Source organism: Oryzias latipes, chromosome 21 (genome assembly GCF_002234675.1).
Source record: "Oryzias latipes chromosome 21, ASM223467v1".
NCBI lineage: Eukaryota > Metazoa > Chordata > Actinopteri > Beloniformes > Adrianichthyidae > Oryzias > Oryzias latipes.
The window spans coordinates 21619510-21639175 of NC_019879.2; the positions used below are offsets into that span (position 1 = coordinate 21619510).

General features: G+C 40.6%; 1 protein-coding gene across 7 annotated transcripts in view; it reads right to left on the minus strand.

The window, feature by feature from the left end:
- Positions 1 to 19666, minus strand: part of lrp2 (LDL receptor related protein 2) — a 56076-nt gene that overhangs the window by 1096 nt on the left and 35314 nt on the right. For 6 of the 7 annotated variants that reach the window (XM_011489764.3, XM_011489763.3, XM_020713106.2 and 3 more), the window contains 24 exons: positions 18777 to 18973; positions 18441 to 18686; positions 18220 to 18348; positions 13072 to 13191; positions 12366 to 12482; positions 11952 to 12068; positions 11738 to 11875; positions 11476 to 11598; positions 10756 to 10884; positions 9207 to 9338; positions 8964 to 9095; positions 8722 to 8865; positions 8413 to 8578; positions 8212 to 8340; positions 7913 to 8136; positions 7562 to 7741; positions 6242 to 6361; positions 5980 to 6070; positions 5782 to 5849; positions 5438 to 5555; positions 5213 to 5333; positions 2141 to 2248; positions 154 to 270; positions 10 to 81 (listed from right to left, as the gene is read on the minus strand). In XM_011489764.3, the coding sequence (XP_011488066.1) occupies positions 10 to 81; positions 154 to 270; positions 2141 to 2248; positions 5213 to 5333; positions 5438 to 5555; positions 5782 to 5849; positions 5980 to 6070; positions 6242 to 6361; positions 7562 to 7741; positions 7913 to 8136; positions 8212 to 8340; positions 8413 to 8578; positions 8722 to 8865; positions 8964 to 9095; positions 9207 to 9338; positions 10756 to 10884; positions 11476 to 11598; positions 11738 to 11875; positions 11952 to 12068; positions 12366 to 12482; positions 13072 to 13191; positions 18220 to 18348; positions 18441 to 18686; positions 18777 to 18973 (3238 nt within the window). Of the gene's footprint in view, positions 1 to 9; positions 82 to 153; positions 271 to 2140; positions 2249 to 5212; positions 5334 to 5437; positions 5556 to 5781; positions 5850 to 5979; positions 6071 to 6241; positions 6362 to 7561; positions 7742 to 7912; positions 8137 to 8211; positions 8341 to 8412; positions 8579 to 8721; positions 8866 to 8963; positions 9096 to 9206; positions 9339 to 10755; positions 10885 to 11475; positions 11599 to 11737; positions 11876 to 11951; positions 12069 to 12365; positions 12483 to 13071; positions 13192 to 18219; positions 18349 to 18440; positions 18687 to 18776; positions 18974 to 19666 lie in introns of those variants that run through there. The other variant, XR_002292762.2, reaches the window with a different exon arrangement.

Consider the following 19666-nt stretch of genomic DNA (forward strand, 5'->3'; position numbering starts at 1 on the left):
CACACCTACCTCTGAATAAGAAGGGTTCTCAAAGGTGGTGCTTGGCTTCAATTTTCGTTTGAAAAAACTCCACTTTGACTCCTACAAGCAAGCACAGAGATCGCATGTCATAAATGATCCATAAAAATGCACATGTGGTGTGTGGACACTCACCTGAACAGGTTTGCTGCTGACAGAAGATGTGCTGATAATGCTTGCAGTCTGATCTCCACGGTACGCCGGGTTTACAAAGTTGTTCTCCAGCTGTTCTCCACTCACGTTAACGGTCACCTGTTAGAAAAGCCAGAGCACCTCGTCTCAACCGACAGTTAAAACTGTTTAATTAAAGTCTGGTCAAATACATTATTTCATGTTGCCATTATTTACTTAATCATATTATCAGTGAAAACTGTCAGCACTCCCATAATCCTAAACTGTTCTGAAGAAGCAAGAAAAACGTGTTTATTTTGTGGTGAAGTCAGTGTGACATCTTAACATCTTCCAAACATTTGAAAGTTTTAGCAAATATTTAACATTTGATATCTTAATGATGAGAAAATGATGCAGATGATGGAACAATGTAAACTGACATAACACTTTATTTAGTCTTTAAATACATTAGGACATTCTAAACCAAACAAAACATATCGTTTCTTGTTAATGATGGAAAATCTGCGATCTGCAGGTTTATCATGGAAAAGCCGGTATCCATATCTTTGTCTAAGGCAAGTGCCATGTACAGCTAAATGTAGTTGTCTAATTTGCTTTAGTATTTATTGCAAAGCCTGTGTGTTTTACACCAAAGCAGATTGTTTACAGCCTTTTAAAATAAAGGACAATAATTTTCATCATATTGAATATACATAGATAGGGAGATAGATATGGACATCTCTTTATTTTAGCTTTCAAATAACTAATTAAATCAACTTATTTATTTATTTATTGAGATATTAAGTATTTGGTAGCTTTTATGGTTTATCATTTGTAGATCTTTTTATCTATGCAACATGTCCTTCCTTTTTATGTCTATTTTATATAAAATAAAATCAAGTTTTATTTATATAGCACTCTTCATATAGAACATAACACAAAGTGATAGATAGATAGATAGATAGATAGATAGATAGATAGATAGATAGATAGATAGATAGATAGATAGATAGATAGATAGATAGATAGATAGATAGATAGATAGATAGATAGATAGATAGATAGATAGATAGATAGATAGATAGATAGATAGATAGATAGATAGATAGATAGATAGATAGATAGATAGATAGATAGATAGATAGATAGATAGATAGATAGATAAAGGAAAGACAGAAAGAAAGAAAATAATTTGTGTTTTTTTATCTGAAAGTCAGCTTCCTGCTTGAGCACAAAAAAGTAAGGAGAGCTTGTACAGAACTTTTTCTGATAAGTTAGTGGGAAGCAATGTAAAGTCAGCTTTGTTGTCCAACCCTTAAACAGCACAAGTTAACTATTTAACTCTGCAGCAGTCAGCACATAAATAACCTGAATTACCCATTAGCTGGTAGAACTGAGGAGGAAGGAAACGTCTCGTAGATTAACGTTTTACTTTTAAAAATTCAGTTCAGTAATAGAACATAATGCTGGGACAACATGACCTACATGACTGAAAATCTACATGTTCATAGTTATTTTCTACTTTATTTATTTGATAAAAATAGTTTAACAGATTTTACAGTAAAGAAAACAATTATATATAAGTATTTCACCAGCAGTTATCTTTTTATTACTTTTTACGTCCATATTATGGACCAATGTCCAAATCTTTTTTGCAGTTGGAATGCCTCGTCAGCAGAGGGTGCTGTGAGGCCATCAAAAAAAACTGCTTTGGCATCTGGCTAAAAACTGTAAACTGAAAAACTGCTGTGCATTTTGTTTTTTTCCATTTCAGGTATGATAATAGAAATTTTAATAAAACAAAGAGGAATATAATTCAATATCAATTGAGTTGATTGTTAGAGTGCCAGTTTACATTATAAAGGTGCTACACAAACGACAAAAGACATCAAGACACAAGGTTTCGTTTGGGACGGGTCCAGAGCCCAAATTGTAATTTGTGTTCAGTTGTATTAAGATTGTGACTTGAGTTGCTCAGCCTGTGTGGAATCATTTCAGATTTACCAAATACCTGCGTGGCATGAATGACAGCTGGATCTCCGGTTACTGGAGCGGTGGCATACAGCGGGTTCTCGAAAGTGATCGGCTGCCTCCCAGCATCTACGGGAAAACTATCATCCTACAAAAAAATATATATAAACTGTACAGACCAAAAGTTTAGACACACCTTCTCATTCAAAGAGTTTTCTTTATTTTCATGACTATGAAAATTGTAGATTCACACTGAAGGCATCAAAACTGTGAATTAACACATGGAGTTATATACATAACAAAAAAGTGGGAAACAACTGAAAATATGTCATATTCTAGGTTCTTCAAAGTAGCCACCTTTTGACTTGGTTACTGCTTTGCACACTCTTGGCATTCTCTTGATGAGCTTCAAGAGGTGGTCACCTGAAATGTTTTTCACTTCCCAGTTGTGCCCTGTCAGGTTTAATACATGAGATTTCTTGCTTCTTATAAATGGGTTGGGACCATCAGTTGTATTGTGCAGAAGTCAGGTGCATGTACAGCAGATAGTCCAACTGAAGAGACTGTAAGAATTTGTATTATGGCAAGAAATAAAGCACACAAAAGAACACAAGGAATGGACATTGGACCAGTGGAAATCTGTGCTTTGATCTGATGAGTCCAAATTGGAGATTCTTGGTTCCAACCACCGTGTTTTTGTGTGACGCTGAAAAGGTGAACGCATGGACTCTACATTCCTGGTTCCCACCATGAAGCATGGAGGAGGAGGTGTGATGGTGTGGGGGTGCTTTGCTGGTGACACTGTTGGGGATTTATTCAAAATTGAAGGCATACTGAACCAGCATGGCTACCACAGCATCTTGCAGCGGCATGCCTTTCCATCCGGTTTGTGTTTAGTCGGACCATCATTTATTTTTCAACAGGACAATGACCCCAAACAGACCTCCAGGCTGTGTAAGGGCTATTTGACCAAGAAGGAGAGTGATGGGGTGCTGTGCCAGATGACCTGGGGCCTCATTTATAAACATTGCGTACGCACAAAAGAAGGCGTACGCCACTCTCTACGCAATAGTTGAGATTTATAAAAAGCAAACTTGACGGGAAAATGTGCGGTCCTTCACGCAAGCTCTGACCCAGGCGTACGCACAAAAACGGGTGAAATGAGAAACGGCGACGCCGTCGGCAGATGGAAGAAACACGTGAAAGTGAAAATGACAATACTGCCTCTCAGAATTAACATGAGGACTTCACAAAGCAAGTCTTACAATTAACAGCCTACACGAACACCCGTTTGATCGATCAGCAGTGAAACAAACAAAAAAATCAAACGAAAATTACAACAGAAATTCAAATGAACACTTATTTGCAAAAAGAAAAGTGAAATATGTTCTGCAATATTGGCATGTTGTGCAATTCATCCTCATAAATAATATAGTTAACAGAACGAAATAATGTACAGAACTGATATTCTCGTCAGTGTGTCCGTCTGGCGGAGCAGATATAGGTGCAGACAGACAGATGGATAGATAGAGAGAGATGCATTAATTGTCCACTGGGGAAAGTTGTTTCATAGTAAAACATTTCTTCATAACGTACGGAATTATGGTATTCATGCATATGCCTTTAGTTTGTTTTATTTTTGATAAAACAATGTATGGCGTATGTCTCGACCATTCAGAAAGCAACAAGAAATTACATTTGCGCTGATCAATTTCCCATTTCCACGTCGATTATTCCCGACATCTGTAGCTTGTCAGATGCAATTAAATAGATGGAAATAAAATGCCCCATCACAATGCGTAATGACGCACAATGGCTGATCTTGCGCTCTTAGAAGATGTGGCAAATGGAAGAATTCGGAGTGAACGCATCTTTAGACAGCAAGGAGACTCTTTGGCAAACGAGGACGAGTGGCTTATGAGCCGGTTCCGACTTCCTCTGCGGGCTTTTGGGGGTGTGTCACCCGGTGCATCTGGCGCGTCGGTGTCCCCCTGCGCCTCAGTCTCCACTCCACTTAAAGGGATTCCCCAATTATTGCCGCCAGTCTCTCATCAGGAGGGGGCAGCGCTAGACGTTTTTTTGCCTTGACTTTGATGTCCGACCTTTTTTTTTTTATTTCGGCCACGGTCCGAGGTTGTGAGGCTGCAGCATTTTCGGCGTCTGCCGCCGTCTGCCACTCACGTGCCTTTTTGGCATTAGTAATGCCCACACTGTGCCCTCCAAACAACATTATTCTCCTCTTTTCCACCTCGCCAACGATAACTTCTACTTCACATTGAGTGAAGTTACGTTTTTTTGATTTTCTCTCCGTGTTTGGCATGGTTTCGCAATCAATGAATATTCATTTGTGGGCGTTTCACGGACTATTTATGGGCAACTATGGGCGTGTCATGAGGCCGCAAAAGCTGCACAGCATTTAGAATTGGTTGTGATTTATTAAGGGAAAGATGCGTAGGATGTGCGTGGCACGGTTTTATAACTCCGAATATTTCTGTGCGTACGCACGTCCTATGTTTCATCCGTACGCCACTTCTGACGCAAATCCTACGCAAAGTTTTATAAATGAGGCCCCTGGCCTCCACAGTCACCGGACCTGAACCCAATCGAGATGGTTTGGGGTGAGCTGGACCGTAGAGTGAAGGCAAAAGGGCCAACAAGTGCTAAGCATCTCTGGGAACTCCTTCAAGACTGTTGGAAGACCATTTCAGGTGACTACCTCTTGAAGCTCATCAAGAGAATGCCAAGAGTGTGCAAAGCAGTAACCAAAGCAAAAGGTGGCTACTATGAAGAACTTAGAATATGACATCTTTTCAGTTGTTTCACATTTTTGTTATAATTCCACATGTGTTAATTCGTAGTTTTGATGCCTTCAGTGTGAATCTACAATTTTCATGTCATGAAAATAAAGAAAACTCTTTGAATGAGCATGTGTCTCCAAACCGTTGCTCTGTACACACTGCTGTATATACACACTGCTGACACTTGGATAGTCTCTGACATTTAAAAGTGAAGGGTTGACCCTGGCCTGTTGACCTTCAGAGAAGTTACTTAATCTTCCTGATGACTCTTGTTTTTCAAGAAGCTGGTAAAAAAATGCTGATGGGACACTCACCATCTGCATGGCCGTGTCAATAAATGACACAGCAATGTGTGACGGTCCAAGATCCACATTATCGCCCGAGCGGAAAGTCACTCCGTTTCCAGCATCAGCTGACTTCACCAGGCTGCCGAGGCTGGGAGGAATCAAAACACACCAAGCTGGACTTTGATCTGTTGTTCTTAACACCTAAAATCTTCAGTAATGAAAAATGCAGCTTTGAGGGTAGGTAATGTTTACCTGGGTAGTTTGGGTATGGAGGGAATGAAAGATCCTGTTCGCTTGTAGTTGAGGAAAACTCCAACGGCCAGACCTCCAGTTATTAGGATGATGATGACGGCTAGCAGGACGGCCACGGCTGCAAGAGAAGAAAAACAAGTCTAGTAAAACTGATGGACAAACGGTTTCAAAGGTAAATTCTGGTCAACAATAATCAAATAACTAAATGCTGCTGAGGCACATCAAAACTCAAATGGTCTTGAGCATTTTGGAGCTTTTCCTGAAGGTTTCAGCAACTCCCTCTGTTTTCTAACAAGCTTTTGCAAATTGCATTGAAACGAAGTAAAAGGTTCAGATAAAAGTACCTGTTCCAGCAGGAGCACCTCTTGACTTTCCCATTTCACAATAGCTGCCCAAGTAGCCATATGGACATCTGTAACAAAAACCAGGACTTTAATATAACTGGATCTTTCCTTTAAAAAAATACCAACATGAAACACCAAACTTGTTTTTAATGACAAATGTTCTTGTCTGAAAAAAAATTCACTTGCAACTACACTCACTTGCACATGGGTGGATCACCATGATCAGTATAGCAGGTTCCACCATTCATGCATCTGCATGCAAGGGGCATTGGAACAGGAGGTTCAATGGCTGCAGGAGCAAAAGCCAGGCACACAGACGATCAATGCCAACAAACTCAGACCACATAACCGCACAGGAGCAGACGGCCACATGTACAGGAGGGGTTTTATGGATGCAAAGTCAGATGACCGCTCACTTGGGCGTGCAGACAACACAGTGAAAGCTGTTGTTAGTGTTTACCTGCATCGCACTCAGTGGCGCCCAAATTCAGTTGGGGGGAGCCTTGCGGGCAGGCGCAGGTGTATCCGCCCGGCCGGAGGAGGCACAGGTGACTGCACACGCTCTTACAGGGGTTGGGCACTATCGATGAGAGGTGTTTCCAAACTAACAACTTAATACATTTAATCACATAACCCAAATTTTGCGAGAGACAAAACTTTGATTCTGATGATGCTAATTTTAAAAGACCCACTTCAGTGAAAATTGTGTTTTTGGAGTTTTTAACTGGTAAATCCTTATAATGTTATAATGTGATGATGTAGGAAATATATAAAGAAAATTAGGGTTCAACTTGCATTTCTGAGTATTTCTTTATTCAAATCATGAATCAGTAGAAGACAAAAAAAAAACAATGTTTAAACAAGCATTTATTTGCCATGTAGCAAATGCTCTGAGCAGGCTACAAGCTCCCTGCTCTGCTCCATTTCGATGCATCCACTTGTAGAAGACTAGATCCATATAAGTCCTCGTTTTCTTTTCACTTGTCCAAGCTGGCATCTGGCTAAAAACTGTAAAGATAGCTGGATAGCTCCAATGTTATTTACTTGATACATTTATAAAAATAAAATTGTTTGTCATTTTTGTTCCATCTATTTTGTTTGGCTGGGGGTGTGAAGAGCTGTAAACTAGCAGGAGAGCACACATACAGATAGCTCACTTGTGGGTGACGGGAGAGGGGGAGGGGGTTGTCTTGCGCCAACGGGTTAGGGGCTATGATTATGATGTTTTTTAGCCAAAACCCCAGAAATATGTTATTTTCTAGGACATAGTTTCTGCGGAGCGGCAGGAGTTCATTAGAAAATCACCTCTTAGTGTAGGCGGGACTGCTGGCCGACCCCTGAGGGACCCCCCAACTCTAGGATGTAACACTTGGATGAGTGAGGGCTTATCCTAACACAGGAAGACCTGTCTGCAAGGTAAGACTGCATCCACAGTACGGCTTCCCGGAAAGCCCTGCCCATTTTTCCAGCCGGCCAATCAGGATCTCAAGATCAAGTCTGTCAAAAACTGCCGATAGACCCAATAATAAAAGAACGACCAGTTCACCTGCATCAGTTGTCATATGTCCTCTATTATTAGAAAAATGTCACAAGAACTTGTTAAAAACACAATTTTCATTGAAGTGGGTTTTTAAAGTCTGTATTCTCACATTAATTTCTTTTCTAATGTTTAAAAACGCGATTGAATGAAGAAGTCAACATTTTACTGGTATTATAACCACACACAGTAAAGTTAGAATAAAAACCTTGAACACAAAAGCATATCTGCCAGCATCCTCACCTGATCGGTTGTGCCGCTGTTCTTGATAAATACGGACCTGAGTCAGCCAGGGATTGATGGTTAAAACTTTGACTTTATTTCCTTTTCCAAACTTGTTGATCTTCCAAACTTCGCCCTTGTCTTTAGTTGTCCAGTAGACATGTCCCTCAAAGACATCCAGACTGTAGGGATGCCCGATATCTGGAAAAGTGGGAGCAAGTGGGACATTTGAGGGGGAAAAATAACAGAACGTTAATTTTACTAAACATATTAGCTTGTAAAAATAACAAACATTAAAAGACAGTCGAAAGTCTCCTTTTTTGTGTTTTCAAACAAAGGCAGATGGAAAAGCTGACGTCTCTGTGTTCTGACCTCCAGAGGTAACGGTCTTCCTGTCTGTGCCATCATGCTTCATTGACTCGATGATGTTTTCTTTGGAGTCGCACCAATAGATTCTGTTTCCATTGACAAAGTCCACTGCGAGCCCAGTTGGCCATCCCAGCCCCTGATCGCTCACCAGCACCATCCTCTGTTGGCCGTCCATCCACGCCGACTCGATTCTGGGTTGTTTTCCCCAGTCTGTCCAGTACATCATCCTGACCCATTAAGAAAATCTCTCAGATTTATACAAAAATGCTACGTTTTTAAAGACAAAATGAACAGCTTTTTACCCCAGTGTCGGATTCACAACAATAGCAGCAGGCTGGTCAAGCTCAGTGTAGATCAACCACTTCCTGTACCTCCCGTCCAGTTTGGCCACTTCGATTCGATTGGTTCCTGAATCTGTCCAGTAAATGTGCCTGTGGGTGGTCAAAACAAAAGAATAAGACCAAAACAACAATTTTAACCCATTCATGGTTTTGTTCACGTACCCTCCGACCCAGTCCACAGCGATGCCTTCAGGGCTGGCGATATACCGCAGGTTCAGATCCGCTTCTTTTACAGGGTTGTTGCCATAATCGTTGAACGTGGTCATGTAGGCACGTTTGATTGAACCAAACTGGGATCCACGACCAAGAACAGTCCAATATACAATACCTACATCACATCCAAGAAAAAGGATTTACCAACAGAGATCTTGTGGTTTTTATTTTCCAGTTCTAACCATGTTTTCCCTTAATTGCCAGACTCCAGAAATGTTATCTAAAGTAGGGTTTAAGGAGTTTAAAGGTCTCACTCACTAAGGCCCTCCCCTTCTGGATCCCACAAGTAGTCCAAGGCTTGAATATGCTCGGCGTTGTCCACATAGTCGGAATACTGCTCAGAGGACAGATTAAAACGACGGATCCGAACATTATCTGGCAGAAGCAGCACTGGTGGGTTTCCTGCACAGAAATCCAAATGTGAATTCTGCTGGCACTTTAAATTCGGCGCTTCATGATTTGCAACAACAAATTCCTATTTCTTCCCCCTATAATCTGACCTTGAGCAGCACACTCGGTCCCGTGCGGCTCTCCGAACGAAATAAAACCTTCAGAACAGAAGCACTCGTAGCTGCCCTTTGTGTTCTTGCAGTCTTGAGGACACATTCCGTACACCTCACACTCATTCACATCTGTTTACAAAAGAGAAGCAACAAACGACAAACGAACATTTGTTACTGAAGATAACAATGAAGAAATGTAAACACTTTAGTGGGAATGTGTTTTTCAAGTTTGTAGTTCACCTTCACAGTTGTGTCTTTCTGTATCTTTGGGCTTGTAACCAGATCTGCAGGAGCAAAGAAAACCTCCATCCGTCAGGTCGGTGCAGTTGTGTTCACAGAGGTTGGCACTACATGTGTGCCCGCTGGCTTGATCTGTCACAGTTGAACAAACAAATGAAAACATTCACTGACTATTGTAGTGGGGAAAAATAAATCATGTAGAGACTTGTAAGTATACGTTTGTTGAAAAAAAAAATTTTTTCTTGCACAGGAAGCCATAAACTATTTACAATCTTATTTTGAAAAACAGGATAATTCATTGTGGAGCTGCAAATGTCTGCGTTTTGATCTAACAGAGAAAAATAAATGGAAGGAAGAAAGAATTACTTGTAAAGCTGAAGACTCAATGAATAAAAGTAAAAGCAGTCAGCCATAATCTGACTTTGGAGTGCAGAGAGAAAAGATTTTAGTTGCAGAGTGGAGAGTGGAGATGGTGCTGTGGATCTTCCTGCTTTCTTGGCAGAGCTAAAAACCAATGCTTGTTCTCCAAAAAAGGAATTGCAAAGACCAGGAGTGTTCAGTACAAAATAAATCACTTTAGGAACTGAAAATTTAACCTTTTTTTAAACCTGCACAACAGTAGACTGCAGTTTCAATAGTTCAGTATTAGCTTACTTGTTTTGTTTTGTTATTCTCTTATTGTTGAACTGTTTTTAATGGGCATGGAGGTTTTTTTTGCACGTAGTGAGTGTAATGGCATGCCCGCTACTCCTTTTTTGACTTTTTCTACCACTTTCTGGTTCTGAAGTGGTCTACGGGTGCATCATTTACACGATCAGGTGTTGTCAATCGGAACAACAAAATGCTGCTGGAGAAGCGACTGAAGATCGCACGAAAGGCTGAAGAGACTGGGGTCCTTCAGCATTTGCAGGATTCTTAAGGAGTTTTTTGTAATGTAACGTTGCTTCATCTGCCCTCCTCTATGCAGTGATCTGCTGGGGGGAGGGGTGGATGTACTGATGAGGAACAGGAAGAGGATCGACAAACTGGTGTGGAGATCCGGCTCTATTCTGGGATGTCCTCTAAAGGCTGAGACTTTGGTGGGTGAGAGGAGGATGTTACGGAAACTGGAATCCATCATGAAGAATCCTCTTCCGTATTTTCTGCATGAGACCGAAGGTGCACTGAGGAGCTCCTTCAGTCAGAGACTTTAACACCTCGTTGCAGGAAAGAGCACTTTCGTCAGCTATTAGACTCCACAACGCCTCAGAGACTCTGGACAACAATTATTGTTATTACTCATTTTTTAGGTGGTATAATGTTATCTATTATCTATCTGGTGTTCTTAATAGTTAAGGTGATTTTTCCTTTGTGGAATCAATAAAGTTTCACTCTACTCTTTTTTTAAATCAGCGGCACACTTCAAAATGCAAACTATTGAATGACAACAGCACTAAACAGTCGGTTATCTACACTGTTGGACGTCATTGTTTCGGGTTAGCTAAGCTGCGGTAGCTGCTGCATCTCTTTTTAGGAGTTTTTTTATGTTCACAATAATTTCTTGACTCACGACAGCCGAGCTCATCTGACTCATCCCCGCAGTCGTCATACTCATCACAGGCGTACTGCAGAGGGATGCACTGCCCACTACTGCATTTGAACTCATCGTCTGTGCAGGGTCCGTGGGTGGGGCTTTGACCTGAACGAAGACAAGAGACCAGGTAAACAGAACCATAGAGTTTCCAGTCCAAACATCCAAAACTGATTCAGTTTTCATTCACAATGTTGCCACTTTGGGATTAGATCATTATCAATTTATGAAATATGAATTTGGCCCATTTAAACTTTTTTATTACCTAGTGATTTGAATGAGAAACATATAGAACTTTAGCAAAAACATTATATAAATTGATTACTAAAAACAAGCAAAAAGGTTTTGCTGAAAAAAAAAGGAAGGAAATTGCTGTAAAGGAAAATCAAGTCATTCATTTGATGTTATATTTGATGTTTGTTGTATTAAACATTTAGTTTTATATTCTAAAAGAAAATTTATCTGTCCCTACTGTCAGTTCCTCAGTTCAAACTACTTCAGGAAGACGATAGTACGGAGCCCCTAGAGGGACATAGAAGTAAAAATAATAGGTACTGGTATCTTGCTAGAAATTTCTGATGCACATTAGTTAGTTTCGGGTGCGCAGCAGAAACCAGTACTAATTTTATTTTACTTCTGTGCCCCTTTAGGGGCTCCGTACCAAAGTATTAGTGAAGTAATGTGAAAAAGTGGACTCACAGTTCTCCATTCTCTCATCGGAGCCATCCCCACAGTCTTCAACAGAGTTGCACAGCTCATGGCTGTAGATGCAGCGGTTGTTGTCACACCGGAAACGGAAAGGGCCCTCACATGTGATGTCCACTGCAGAAAAAAAGCAACAGAAAATATCACCAAACTTGATCCAAAATGTCCATAATATCAACAAATCTACAAGTTCGATAGTTTTTATTTTTCAAGAGATAATTGAGTAACATAAAGGGTTCTAATGGGTTTGTCTCACAGCAGAGATGCAACTCCTCATCTGAGTTGTCTCCACAGTCATCGTCTCCATCACATTTCCAGTGAGGCTGCACACAGACGTGGTTCTTGCACTCAAACAGGAAAGGTGGGCAGTACGCGCCGTTAGGAAAGCGGGTTGCTGGAAAGTCAGAATCAGAGTAAGATTTTCTTGTGTTTTAGTTATTTTTTTTGAGAGGATCGTCTGCGACACTCACGACAAGACGTCTCATCTGTGTAATCCAAACAGTCGGCATTGCCATCACATTTGAAGCGCTCAGCGATGCAGTGACCACTGCCACACTGGAAGTATCCAGGATGGCAGGTCCGCAACTCTGAGGAACAAAGTTTATTTAATATGTAGACAAATAGCAAAAAGTAAAAACATCATCATTATATAGCAACCAACTCATGCAAAAAAGTCTTATGTATTTGATAAAATAACTTCTACAACTGTAAAAAAAAACTCTGGGTTGTAGAAACTTCAATAAACTCGTTCTCAATAACTGTCTGTTGGTGGTCCCGTCTATCTACACTTCCAACTTGAAGGTTTATCGCGTCTTTGTTTAGTGCAGCCCTCCGTTACTCACAAACAGCCAGATCCTGAGCCAAAACAAAGAGCCCCCACTTACCACAGTCCCTTTCATCGGAGTTGTCCTCACAGTCGTTGTCATGGTCACAGACCCAACGGTTGGGAATGCAGCGCAGATTTTCACAACGAAACTCGCTCTCTGTGCACGAGCGTGGCACTGGGAGAAAAAACAGGGATGGAGAAATTATGCAAATGCGGAAGGCTGCTTGGAGAGCTGCAAATACTGAAATGTGCACCTAAAAACACATGGATCCATCTAATCTGGGACCCTCCTTTTTTTGCCTCAAATCAGATCTGATGTCATTTTCAAACCTCAAACCCTGATGGTTGTTTCTGTTCCTTAGCAAACACTTTGCTAACAAAAGTGGTGTAAAAAAGCACCTGCTAAAACTCCTTGTCAGCATAAGCAGGAGCAGTTCCAACAGCAGTTTTTCTCATCTGAGAAGTTACATCAAGCTTAATAACTGGCAGATCCTCAGACGTGTTTAAATTCTCCAGGGCAAAGGGTGACAGCCTCCCTCACTCCCCTTTCTGACACACCGAGGACAGCTTGTTACTCTTGCAGCTGATAAGACTTCCTTCTCCCTGCGATGTACTCCGCAGAAGCCTCAACGGAAACCTCCCCAGCTGACTGATAAAATGATCGCAAGGCTATTTTATGCCATCAGCATGCTTTTTTTTTTCTAATTTGAACAATCCACAGGGCTGCAACAACAGAAACATCCAGACACCAAACTGTTACTCACCGCAGCTGCGCTCGTCTGAATTGTCCCCGCAGTCGTCATCTCCGTCACACTTCCACCTGAGCGGGATACAGCGATGGTTGTCGCAGCGGAAGTCTCCATCTGGATTGCAGGTCAATTCATCTAAAAGACAAGTGGATTGTCAGAGGTCAGAGCTCTGTCACCCCCTCCGGTCACCGGCGGGGACTGTCTACAGAGTTTTGAATGCACTACGTCTCTCAGCAACCCCAGCGTACAGCTCCTGGATGCCTCACATCTGACTCTCGTTTGCAAATCACTCAGAGTCTACTTAAGCACTGCACTGAGCCTCACTCAGTGCAAAGTATTGTTTGTGGCACTCTGCTTTCATTACCGAGCGTTGTATCTGGATCTGATCTGTTTCCTGCCTCAGTTTCTGACTTTGTTTGCCTGCCCCAACTCTCACCTTGATTCTGACTACCTCTGTCTCTTCTCTGATGCTCTCATGCTTGTTATTGACCCCTGCCTGCCTGACCCTGATTTAGCTTTGTGGACTTTTAGCTGAGCTAATAAACCTGCTGCATTTGGAACCAGCCATCTGCCTGTTCTTGTGACATTATTGTGATGTTATTCACAGGAACATCGAATGAGAGGTTAAAAAATTATAGAAGGCCTGCAACAAACAGCAATAAATAAAAAGATATACCTTAAATAACATTTACGTGCACCCTCTCCTCTCAGAGGAAATTAGAGGTAGAAATCCAAAGATATGGACCAAAAATGTCAAAAAAATTACCTATTAAATATCATACTGCACTTTCTGATTTAGAAGTTATATTATACTCAAAAGCAAAATTTTCACCTTCTTAAAGACCTACTCTAATAAAAATTGTGTTTTTGGTGTTTTTAACATGATTTTGTGGCATTTTAATAATGATGGAGGGCATATGTTTATAAAACAAAATTAATATTAAAATTGCATTTCTGAGAATTCTATTTTCAAATCAAAGTGAATCAAGAGCAAATGACAAAATACCATTTAATCCATTCTGATGCTTTAACAGCAGCGCTAATGTTAAGTAAAATTTTAGAAAAATGTGTTTTTACTCAGCTGAATGATTTTATTAATGGAAATAACATTTTAGAAAAGTTTCAGTCTGGTTTCAGACCTCACCACTCAACAGAGATGACACTTGTCAGGGTCTTAAATGATCTCAGGTCCAATGCTGACATGAAGAAAGTATCTGTTTTAGTCTTACTGGACCTGAGTGCAGCCTTTGACACAGTTGACCACTCTATCCTTTAATACAGACTTCATCACATGGTTGGAATTACTGGGAACTATTTTAATTGGTTTAAATCTTACCTCACAGATAGAGATTTTATTGTTAATTTAAATGACTTTTCATCTGGAAGGCAAAAACTGACATGTGGGGTGCCCCAAGGCTCCATCCTGGGTCCCACACTTTTTAATCTTTACATGCTTCCGCTTGGTGATGTCATCAGGAGACACGGTATTAACTTTCAAAGCTATGCTGATGACACACAGCTGTATGTAGCTGTGTCTCCTGACGATACTGCACCCATGGAGAGTCTTTTAAACTGTATTTTAGATATTAAAATGTGGATAGGAGAGAACTTTTTGCAGCTCAACCAAGACAAAACTGAAGTCTTGGTAATCGGTTCTGAAGCTGAGAGGGATAGGGTCCAATTTTATCTGTCAACCAATTCTATGACTACATGTGATACAGTAAGGAACCTTGGTGTGATTCTAGATGCAGATCTGAGCTTTGACCAACATGCGAATCAAGTAATTAAATCTGCATTTTACCATCTAAGGAATATTGCCCGAGTGACACCCTTTCTCTCTAGAGCCAGTGCTGAAATCTTAATCCACGCTTTTATTATATCAAGAATAGATTATTGTAATGCCCTCCTTTCTGGTGTAAAGAAAACCACTCTTAATCGCGTGCAGCTAGTCCAGAACTCTGCTGCACGCCTTTTAACGAGAACCAGGAAGAGGGAACATTACATAACTTTTGAACCTCCCAGAGCTCTTAGGTCCCCTGCTGAAGGTCCCTAGGGTCAGGACAAAAAAACAAGGCGAGGCCTCGTTTAAATACTACGGGCCTCGTCTGTGGAACAGCCTGCCAGAGGATGTGAGGGCCTCATCTACTGTCGAGGTTTTTAAAAAGAAATTAAAGACACACCTGTTTAACTCAGCTTTTAATTAGATTTCATATCATATCTTTTTATTCATTTTTTTTTTACCCTCATGTTTAATGATGTTTTATCGCATCATTTTATTGTTTTATTTGTTTAATCAAAATTTTTTACTCTATTTTATATTTTATCACATGCATATTTGTTTAATCTAGAATTTCTACTCTTATATTTTACGATATTTTAACATATGTTTATTTGTTTCATGTCTTTTAGCCAAGTTAGACTGTTTACAAGGGTTTTCTCACCCTTAGCTGGGGTGTTTGTGTCTATGCTGTCACCCCAGCCAACAAGAAGACAGGGCAGACTGCGCCTTCTGGGTTCTCTCTTTTTTTAGCTTTTTTCTTTAGTAATTTCTCCTTTGCTTGTGTTTGTTTTTGTGTATTTTATTGTGCCAGGCTTATTTAATTATTTTATTGCATGAATGGGGATTAGTGTTTTCTGCATTCTTGGTATTTTTTATGTATAGCACCTTAAGCTGTTTTTTTAAACATGAAAGGTGCTATTTAAATCCAATTAATTTGAATTTGAATTTAATGTTAAGTTGGGGGTCTGAGGGTCTGTAAGCTAGCAGGTGTTTGCTTAAACAGAGAGGTCTCTGCAACAGGAAGGGGAGGGGGGTGCGGGATTACTCCATGCCAACAGTCTTGCCCACAACTCAGAAGCATATTTCTAATGAACTCCAGCCACTCTGCAGAAACTATGTCCTAGAAAATGACGCAAATTTTTTTTTGGGCTAAAAATGTCATTATTGTAATTAAAAGACCACCGGTAACACTTTTATAATAAATCAAAAGATGAGCGGAGTGGGACTTTAAGGTAAACACTTAAAAACCTAAATGATAAATACAGTAGTGAAATTAGAATTTTCTCATAAGGTCATTTGAGAAGTTGTTTCCGTTTATAATTCTATCAAGAAGCACACAAACATCATGGCGTGAGGAAACGTCCTAGTTTGTAACTATTAATAAAAATGTCAGTTTGAAATGAAAGACATCCTTTCTTTTTAATTAAAAGGCAGAAGGAAGGTATGGAGGGAGGGAGGCAGGCTGCCAGAGACAGATGTGTGAGCTTCATTCATGCCAGCATACGGTCCGTCTGAAGAGGATAAGAGCTGGGGAGATGAGAACCATAGACGGGAGAGGAGTGGAGCAGAGCTGGTCTGAGCTGTCTCTACCACACGGTGCTGGGGGTCAAAGATAGCGCGGTGTTAGTCAGTCCTGCCTTCTTGGCCCTCCACCTGGCCCATCTGCTGCATTCTTACAGGAAGATTAGCGCAGATCTCCCCTCCAGCACAGACATGGCACTAATGGAGTGAGGGCCTCTGATAAGAGACGGGAGCGCCGCAGACGAGTGTGTTTGGATCGCAGCAAGTACAAAGAGACCTATGTGAACCCTGCCCCCACGCAAGGACAGAGCAACAACACGGAGGCATACGCACATATATGTGGACTCATACCACGGAGCAGCTCATAAATCTGTGGTGCTTCAAGGGAGAGGTAAATGCTGGGGGAGGGCGAGTGGTGACCGCTCTCCATCAGCACCTCCTAATACCACAGTGCATAATGTTCCACAGGAGGATGAGGTGTTGGGTTATTACCCTTCCTTCTTTTCTCAGGGGAATGCCTGTGTTTTTTCACTGATTTCACATCAACAAAAATTAAAATAACAGGTTCAATTTTCTTTATCTGTGCAAGCGAATTGCTTTTTTCCCTAATTTGCACACATTTTTGAGAATTAAAGCTATTTTGTGCTTCTCTTTTTTCAGTGAGAACATTCTCAGACTTTAATGGTTGACCGGGACAGTCATTTCATAAACTTCTTTCTGAAACACCTCAGTAAAATGTTGCTAAACTTCTGAGTTATTTTTAGCTGATCTCTATCGAATGAAGTTTTTTTAAACTTTGAGGGACAAATGAAAACTAGATTTCTAAAGTCAATATATCCCTAAATTTGATTAAAAAAAGTTTTATGGAGTCAGTACAAATAGTGTAATTACATTAAAACATGGGGTCCAAAAAGTATCCACAGAAACCAAAGTGTGTTGAAGGAGCGCTGAGGATTCCAAGATCTTCACTGCTCGTGTTCATCACTAGCTACTGCAGCCTAATTTGTGTGGGTTGGTAAGTCTGAACCAAAGTTATGAAGAAGTGTTTTGTACTGTTTCAAAGCGTGGCTCTGTGCATCCATCTGAAGATTGAGAGGAAACAGATCCAGTTCCAAAAGAAAAGAACACTTTAGTCAGTCATCACATCTCTAAAACAACAATATAAAAAGGTTCGCTTCAGCTTCATATTATGTTTTTCCCCTTGTTTTTATAGCTTTTTCTTACTAAATTGGTGTTAAGATGATTTTTTATGTTCATATGTTTTGCGCATTTATCTATTTTTTTAAAGCATTTTTTTGAAAAGCATTTATATAGCTTGTTCTGTCATATTTGCAATGTTTAGTACTTCACACACATTAAAAAGACGATTTACTGCAGGTTCTTTTAAAAGGCATCTATGGCATTTATGGATCAGTTCTCTGCAGGCGTGACGTGAGAGGATGTTTCTTATGAGGATGTAATACACTGGCAGAATACAATCCCGTGTTTTAGTAACAAAATTAAAAAGAGAAATTCCGTTTAAGTTTTTTGCACATTTAAACAATTTGTATTTTAATTGGCTGGTAAAAGGTGGCGCTTTGATTGGGTGCTGACAGGAAAAAAGGCTCTGATTGGTTGATCAGTGGAATATTTTTGTCACAAGTGCAGGGTTGGAACTTTGTTTGAGCTATACACACAAGCCTTGTTTGTTTGTGTGTGCGTGGGTGTGTATGTGCGCACTTGTACAAAAAACATGTGAATGTTTTGAGGACCTAAAAATATTTCTGAAGACACACTTATGTGAACATTAATTCAAACCCACAAATTACATTTGAAATGAATACAAGTTCTTATCTACAGGATCTTCAATCCTGGGGACTCACCACAGTCCTGCTCATCACTGTTGTCCCTGCAGTCGTTGTGACCATTGCAAACAGACCACAGAGGCACACAACGGTAGTTAGTCCTGCAGTCAAACTCTGTATGATTGTCACATCGATAAGCTGGTCCCACTACCGACGAGAGAAATCAGAAACATTTATGCAAGAACGTTACATTTTGCTTTGTTTAAATGTGATCTTTAGGGAAAATAAAAGGTACTCACTACACTCCTCCAGGGGTTCATCTGAGTTGTCCCCACAGTCATCATCGACGTCACATTTCCAGGCTTGCGGGATGCAGCGCCCATTCCGGCATTTGAACTGTCCCGGGCGGCACGTCCTGGCAGAGCAGTGGGCGGGGTCTTCGTCCGAATGATCGCCACAGTCGTCCTCACCGTCACACTGCCACGATTCAGGGATGCATCGCTTATTTGCACACTGCCACTGATGGCTTTCACACTGATGAGTAGCTGCAGACAGAACAGCAATGAGCATCTCAAACATGGAGGAAAGTCAGCATTGGAAACTTTAAACAATAAATCAAAACAAGATAAGCTCACCACACAGCACAGGATCTTCATCTGAGCCATCAGGACAGTCCTGGTTACTGTTACAGAGAAAGTATGGACTGGTACAGTTTCCATCGCTGCACTGAAACTGCCCAAGATGACAGTGACGAATGGGACATGTGGAGGGCTCATCTGAGCCATCTCTGCAGTCCTGCTGACCATCACACTTCCACCAGATGGGAATACAACTGATGACACAGAACCAAAATGTTAAAAAAATACAAAGCCAAACCAAGTTGGCATTTCATTGAGGCAGACTGAGAAACAAAAATATACACAAATGGGGTTTTTGATGCATTTATGATGTAAGAATGTCAAATTGATTTTAGAGTGTTGTTTTCAAGGACAGTTTCTCCAGAGCGGCGGGAGAAATTCACCTCTGAGTTGTGGGCGGGACTGTTGGTGTAGAGCAACACCCCCCACCTTCCCCTTCCTATTACTTACAGCTCTCTGTTTACATTCTCTCCTGCTAGCTTACAGCCTCTTACAACTCAAACATAATATGAACGGTGATCAATATTGGCTCCAAATACTGTTTAGATCTATTTGTCTTCAAGTGGATGAATCAAAATGGAGTGGAGCAGGGAGCTTATTGGCTACCCAGCATATTTTCTACGTAACAAATAAAGTCTTTTTCAAACGTTATTTTGTCATCTGTTCCTGATTCACAATGATTTAAATAACAAATACTAATAAATGCACATGCGAGCTTCTTTTTCTTCATTTATGTCCATCATCATCTGAACAGAACATGTCAAAAACACAAAAAACACAATTTTCATCAGAGAGTGTCTTTAAGTCTAGTAGAAGGGTGTCTGACTTGGAATTGGGAGGGTTATCCTTGGATCTAAACATTTGTCTCAGAAAGTAGGCCCAATGCC